The sequence below is a fragment of the Plodia interpunctella genome, chromosome 2 (genome assembly GCF_027563975.2).
Source record: "Plodia interpunctella isolate USDA-ARS_2022_Savannah chromosome 2, ilPloInte3.2, whole genome shotgun sequence".
In the NCBI taxonomy this organism is placed as follows: domain Eukaryota; kingdom Metazoa; phylum Arthropoda; class Insecta; order Lepidoptera; family Pyralidae; genus Plodia; species Plodia interpunctella.
The window spans coordinates 25001-31567 of record NC_071295.1 but is presented as its reverse complement, the minus strand read 5'-3'; the positions used below and the strand labels follow the sequence as shown (position 1 = coordinate 31567).

Sequence of the window (6567 nt, the reverse complement as noted above, 5' to 3'; positions counted from 1 at the left end):
GGTTAGGTTAGGTTAGGTTAGGTTAGGTTAGGTTAGGTTAGGTTAGGTTAGGTTAGGTTAGGTTAGGTTAGGTTAGGTTAGGTTAGGTTAGGTTAGGTTAGGTTAGGTTAGGTTAGGTTAGGTTAGGTTAGGTTAGGTTAGGTTAGGTTAGGTTAGGTTAGGTTAGGTTAGGTTAGGTTAGGTTAGGTTAGGTTAGGTTAGGTTAGGTTAGGTTAGGTTAGGTTAGGTTAGGTTAGGTTAGGTTAGGTTAGGTTAGGTTAGGTTAGGTTAGGTTAGGTTAGGTTAGGTTAGGTTAGGTTAGGTTAGGTTAGGTTAGGTTAGGTTAGGTTAGGTTAGGTTAGGTTAGGTTAGGTTAGGTTAGGTTAGGTTAGGTTAGGTTAGGTTAGGTTAGGTTAGGTTAGGTTAGGTTAGGTTAGGTTAGGTTAGGTTAGGTTAGGTTAGGTTAGGTTAGGTTAGGTTAGGTTAGGTTAGGTTAGGTTAGGTTAGGTTAGGTTAGGTTAGGTTAGGTTAGGTTAGGTTAGGTTAGGTTAGGTTAGGTTAGGTTAGGTTAGGTTAGGTTAGGTTAGGTTAGGTTAGGTTAGGTTAGGTTAGGTTAGGTTAGGTTAGGTTAGGTTAGGTTAGGTTAGGTTAGGTTAGGTTAGGTTAGGTTAGGTTAGGTTAGGTTAGGTTAGGTTAGGTTAGGTTAGGTTAGGTTAGGTTAGGTTAGGTTAGGTTAGGTTAGGTTAGGTTAGGTTAGGTTAGGTTAGGTTAGGTTAGGTTAGGTTAGGTTAGGTTAGGTTAGGTTAGGTTAGGTTAGGTTAGGTTAGGTTAGGTTAGGTTAGGTTAGGTTAGGTTAGGTTAGGTTAGGTTAGGTTAGGTTAGGTTAGGTTAGGTTAGGTTAGGTTAGGTTAGGTTAGGTTAGGTTAGGTTAGGTTAGGTTAGGTTAGGTTAGGTTGGGGTGCTAAGTGCGGGAAACCTCCTCGAGTGCCCATTCCCTTGAACGTTTACCTCTCTCTCTTAATCCTCTTGGATTCGGTTAGAGCGGTGGCTGACAAGGGATTTGGGACGGTGCACCCTGGGCGGCAGCCAACAACTCTCCGTTATGCGGGGTCTTGTTGGTTGTTGGCCAATATCCCGCTAACCAGCCACTCTCTCCTGTCTGAACAATCAGACAGTGAGCAGCAGATGTGGCTTGCGCGGCGTTCAGGTCTTGGACGTGGACCTGCGTCGGGCAACTCGTTACCCCAAATACTGGGGCCGAGGGTGCTGTGCTATTAAAAGCCAGCGCCGCGAGGAAGAAAACCTCATCAAAAATAACCCCAATCCCAAGGTCTAGCGTGCCGATGGGATGAATGGCGGGGGGGGAACCCCGTCCCGAGCGCTCACATGAGTGTAGGAGGAGTCAGGGACCTCACCCTGATCAAAAAAGGAAAATATGAAATGGCGAGTGACAAAAACTATTTACCCCAGGAGGGTACCAGCTTCGCTGGAGAATCCCTCTCTGCATCTTCGGATGTGGACAGCCTCACCGTATCTGGGGGGGGCATCAACCGCCATAGGGACGCAAGTCCCTCTCAACAATCAGTCCAGACGGACTCTGACAACGACAGCGACTCTAGTCTCCCAGAGGCTTTGCTGAACGAGGAGAACAGAGGTGGCAGGGGTAGTGCTCCCCTGAAAAGGAAAGCACCGGAAGTATCAGGAGCTATGGAACGAGGTCCTAAAATCAACACCGCCATCAGGGGCCGGCCTCGCACACCAGGTATGCGGCGCACACAAGGCGCAACTGAAGGCCGTAAACGCGCCACTGTAGTGGACGAGCACTTGGGGGTGGTCCGGGCTGCTGCCAACAGGGTGCTCGAAGAAGCCGATAAGTCCGGAAACCTCAAAGGGACGGTGTGGCGGGCCATGAAAGAGTCCTGCCAACAAATATTGGAAGCTGCCGAGAAAATCGAGGCCCAACAGGTGGAATCGGAAGCAGTTCGAATACTCACAGCGGACAATAAAAGGATGAGGGAACAGCTAGAACTTCTACAGAAGGAAACAAAGGCGCTCCGTACGGCCTACTCCGAAAAGGCGGCTGCGCCTTTAACCTCAGGGACGGGAATCACAAGGACCGAAATCCAAGAAGTCCTTGCGGACTTTAAGGAATCCTTAGAAAGGGACCTGTTTCTGAGATTGGGGGGCATGGTTACGGATCGGCTTAAGGAGGCTGAAAAAAGGGGCATTCTTGCTCCCGAGCCGATTATGCGCCCGCCCCTTACGACAGATAAGAGGCCAAATGAGGTTGAACGCCAAAACCATGAAGAGGAACGGCCAACAACACTAATGTCATCCGCAAGACCTGGACCAGCGGCGCGAAATACAACCCGTCGTAGGCCACAGCCGCAGGAGGAAGAGCCACAGCCTGGCCCCTCTCAGACAACTGAAGCTCCTCTGACCAACCAGGAGAAGGAAGGATGGGCCACTGTGGTGAAAAAGAAAAAAGGCAAGAGGGGAAAAGGCAAGGGGCACGGAAAAAATTCCCCCCCTGACAAGCTGAAACCCACCCAAGCCCAGGTCCGAACCCCCGGGGTGTCTGCGAAGCCGCCACCTAAGAAAATGTTCACCCCACCAAAGTCGTCGGCGGTGGTGGTAACCCTACGGCCGGAATCCAAAATGGATTACAAATCAGTTATGGCCAGGGTCACCACCCTTAAGCTACCGTCCATTGGGGTGGACCACGTGGCGGTAAGGAGAACTGCTACCGGGGCTCGCATTATTGAGATCCCCGGAGCTCACAGTGCGGTCTCCGCTGACACCCTGGCCGAAAAATTAAGGGAGATGGTGGGCGATGAAGCCCAAATATCACGGCCATATAAAACGGCACAAATAAAAATTTATGGCTTCGATGAGTCAGTGACCCAGGAGTCCCTAAAGGAAGCTGCAGCTGAAGCTGGAAACTGTCCACCGGGACAGATAAGGGTTGGCGCTATTCGCACGGCACCTGACCAGACCGGGGCGTCTATTCTAACTTGCCCTGTAGCAGCCGCCAACAATTTGATCAAAGCCGGACGCCTACTGGTCGGATGGTCGGCCGCCAAAATCAAGGGGCTCGAGGCCCTGCCCATGCGATGCTTCCGCTGCATGGGCTTGGGCCACACTAGGGCCCTCTGTCCGTCTCCGGTGGACAGATCCAATGTGTGCCACCGATGCGGCCAAACGGGCCACATGACGGTGGAATGTAGCGCCAAGGAGCCATGGTGTGCCGTGTGCCACGCCGCAAAGCTCCCGGCGGGGCACGTAATGGGGGGAAAGGCCTGCAACCCCCCACGCACCAGGGGTAAGACGGCCCTGGCTACGAGGGAGGTCTCGGAGGGTCGACTAATGGAACATTAATGCCAACACGACCCTCCCACCACCTGGAAGTTCTGCAGGCCAATGTCAACCACTGCGCCCGTGCCCAAGACCTCCTAGTCCAGCACGTGGCGGAGTGGGGCATTGGCGCTGCCATAGTGTCGGAACCCTATTACGTCCCCCCGCTTTCCAACTGGGCTGGCGACACTGAGGGGCTGGTGGCGGTTACTGCTCCCCAAATCGGAAACCACCCACCTCTCTCGAAAATTGTGAGTGGTAGAGGTTACGTGGCGGTGAGATGGGGAGTTATCGCAATAATTGCTGCATACTTCTCCCCCAACGAGCCGCTTCGTGACTTCGAAGACCTCCTTGAGAGAGTGGGTAGGACGATCGGGAGCATAGCGCCGACACCTGTCATGCTGATGGGAGACCTCAACGCGAAACACACGGCATGGGGTTCTCCCGTCGCCAGCCCAAGGGGGGAAGCCCTCTATGACTGGGCGGTGGGAGTGGGGCTTGAAGTCCTAAACCGGGGCAACGCCGCTACCTGTGTGCGGCGGAACGGGGAGTCGATAGTTGATGTGACGTTTGCGACCCCGGCCATTGCCGCGCGGGTGGCGAATTGGCGTGTCCTGGAGGATGTCGAGACCCTCTCCGACCATTTATATATAAGGACGACGGTCTCCAACATGCCCTGTTCCCAAATGCCCGGTCGGGACGAGGGGGGGCGGCAAGGGTTCCCCAGGTGGAATATGGCAAGTCTCGACAGGGACCTGGCTGAAGAGGCTGCCATGATTATCGAATGGAGAGAACCCACACCAAGCCGGTCCCTTGGTGTGGAGGAAAGGGCAATAGGCTTTCGCGTGTCACTCACTGAGGTGTGTGACGCATCCATGAGGAGGTCCGGCCCGTTGCCTGCAAAGGCGCGGGTTCACTGGTGGTCGGAGGACATTGCTGAACTCCGACGTCTCAGTAACCGCGCCCGTCGTAACTACACCCGATGCAGGCGGCGACGGAACTGGGTAGCTGGAGAGGAGGAGCGACTCCATGCTGCCCTCCAGGAGGCTAAAAAATCCCTGTCGATGGCAATCACTAAGGCTAAGGAGGAAGCCCACGAGGCGTTTCTGGCCACACTCGACAGGGACCCGTGGGGGAGGCCATATAGGGTAGTGCGCAACAAGATGCGCCACGCCCCCCCCACAGCCTCCTTAGAGCCGGATCTCCTTAATAGGATTGTCGAAGGCCTATTCCCAACGGCCCAAACATTCGTTCCTCCGAGAATGTCGGCCCCCGAGCGGGAGTCCATCACGACGGAAGTGCCACCGGTGACGACTGAGGAATTTGACCAGGGAGTAGCGCGCCTAATGGCCTGCAAAAAGGCCCCTGGCCCAGATGGCGTCCCTGGTCTGGTTCTACCGGTGGCCTTAAAACACCTGGGGAGCCGTCTCAGACAGCTCTTTGATGACTGTTTGTCATCAGGACGGTTCCCCAAACCGTGGAAGGAGGGCAAGCTCTGCCTACTCAGGAAGGAGAGCCGGCCCGAGGACTCCCCCTCGGGGTGGAGGCCCCTACTGATGCTGGATGAAACCGGGAAAATGCTAGAACGCATTGTGGCCAACCGGATCATCCAGCATCTGGAAAATGTCGGGCCCAACGTGTCGCACCGCCAGTACGGATTCAGAAAAGGGCGGTCGACCGTTGACGCGATAGGGGCCCTCCGAATATTCTCGGAGGACGCAATGGAACGGAAGGGAGGGGCCGTGGGTGTCTCGCTGGACATAGCGAATGCCTTCGGCTCCCTCCCATATGAGGTAATAGAGGAGGCACTCAAATACCATGGGGTGCCCCTCTACCTCAGGAACCTCGTAGGGCACTACCTTACTGAGAGGGTGGTGCTCTACGAGGACAGAGAAGGCGTAAAATCCAAGGCGATGACCTGCGGTGTTCCCCAGGGGTCTGTTCTAGGGCCTCTGCTATGGAACATCGGCTTCGACTGGGCCATCCGCGGGGCCCTGCTCCCCCGGATGACTGTCATCTGCTATGCAGATGACACGATGGTGGCCATCTGGGGAGAGAAGCTGGAAAGCACCCTCAGGGCAGCCGCAGTCGCAGCAGACCTGATGGTCACCCGCGTCAGGCTGCTGGGGCTCAGGGTGGCCCTCAACAAGTGTGAGGTCATCGCCTTCGGAAGCAGGGGATGGAAGCCGCCTGAGGGCGCGTCCATATCCATCGGTGGGGAACGAGTCCAGGTGAAACCGCATATCAAGTACCTAGGTATCATCCTGGACTCACGCTGGAACTTCCGGGAGCACTTCAAACGACTGGCTCCCCGGATAGTCGGTGCTGCGTCGGCCATGGGCCGGCTGCTGCCCAATGTTGGAGGGCCCAGTGCCCCGTGCCGCAAGCTATATGCGGGTGTAACCCGAAGCATGGCATTGTACGGGGCACCAATCTGGGCAGATAGGCTCTCCAAAGCCAACGTGGCCCAGCTGCGGAGGCCACAGAGAGTGGTGGCCAATCGCATAGCTCGGGCCTACGTAACGGTGGCATGGGCGGCGGCGTGTGCACTGGCTGGCACCCCACCGTGGGATATGGACGCTAAGGTTCAGGCGGAAGTATATTGGGAGCGGGCAAGGAGGCGAGCTGTGGGGGAAAGGCCCGCCCCAAGAGAATTAAGGACTGTCCGTCAGTTGGCCGTAGACAGGTTGAAAGAGCGATGGCGAGTAGAGCTGGAAAACTCCCCGTATGGTGTTCGAACCATCGGGGCGCTCCTCCCATCGCTCGAGGAATGGATGGAAAGAACGTACGGCCAACTGACGTACAGGATGACGCAGGTGATGACCGGACACGGGTGCTTCGGTCATTACCTGCACAGAATAGGAAAGGAGGAAACCCCGGTCTGTCATGAGTGTGGGGAGCCGGATGACACGGCCCAACACACTCTGGCAGACTGCGGGAAATGGACCGAGGAGAGGGTGGCCCTAGCAGTGGCCCTAGGAGGAGGAGGCCTGGATCTCTCGCTGCACAACGTCATCAGCAAGATGTTGAGCGGCGAGGGACGCTGGGATGCAGTATACTCCTTCTGCGAAACGGTAATGTCGCAGAAGGAGGCTGCTGAAAGGGAGCGCGAGGCACGAGCGCATGCCCCTCCCCATCGGCGAGGACGAAGAGGCAGGCGGCGGGCACAATATGCCCGTCGTCTGCTAGGATAGTGCCGTGAGGCAACGCCGGGGGGCGTCGTGGTAGAATGTT

General features: G+C 55.9%; 1 protein-coding gene across 1 annotated transcript; it reads left to right on the top strand.

Moving 5' to 3' along the window:
* The first annotated feature begins 1365 nt into the window (after positions 1-1365).
* Positions 1366-3357, top strand: LOC128677588 (uncharacterized). The gene has a single exon (XM_053758556.1). The coding sequence runs from the start codon at positions 1366-1368 to the stop codon at positions 3355-3357; it is 1992 nt and encodes a 663-aa protein (XP_053614531.1).
* The last annotated feature ends 3210 nt before the right edge of the window (positions 3358-6567 follow it).

Bases quoted from the DNA above. Each gene is read 5' to 3' on its own strand.
- LOC128677588 (XM_053758556.1), top strand. From the start codon at position 1,366: ATGAGTGTAGGAGGAGTCAGGGACCTCACCCTGATCAAAAAAGGAAAA.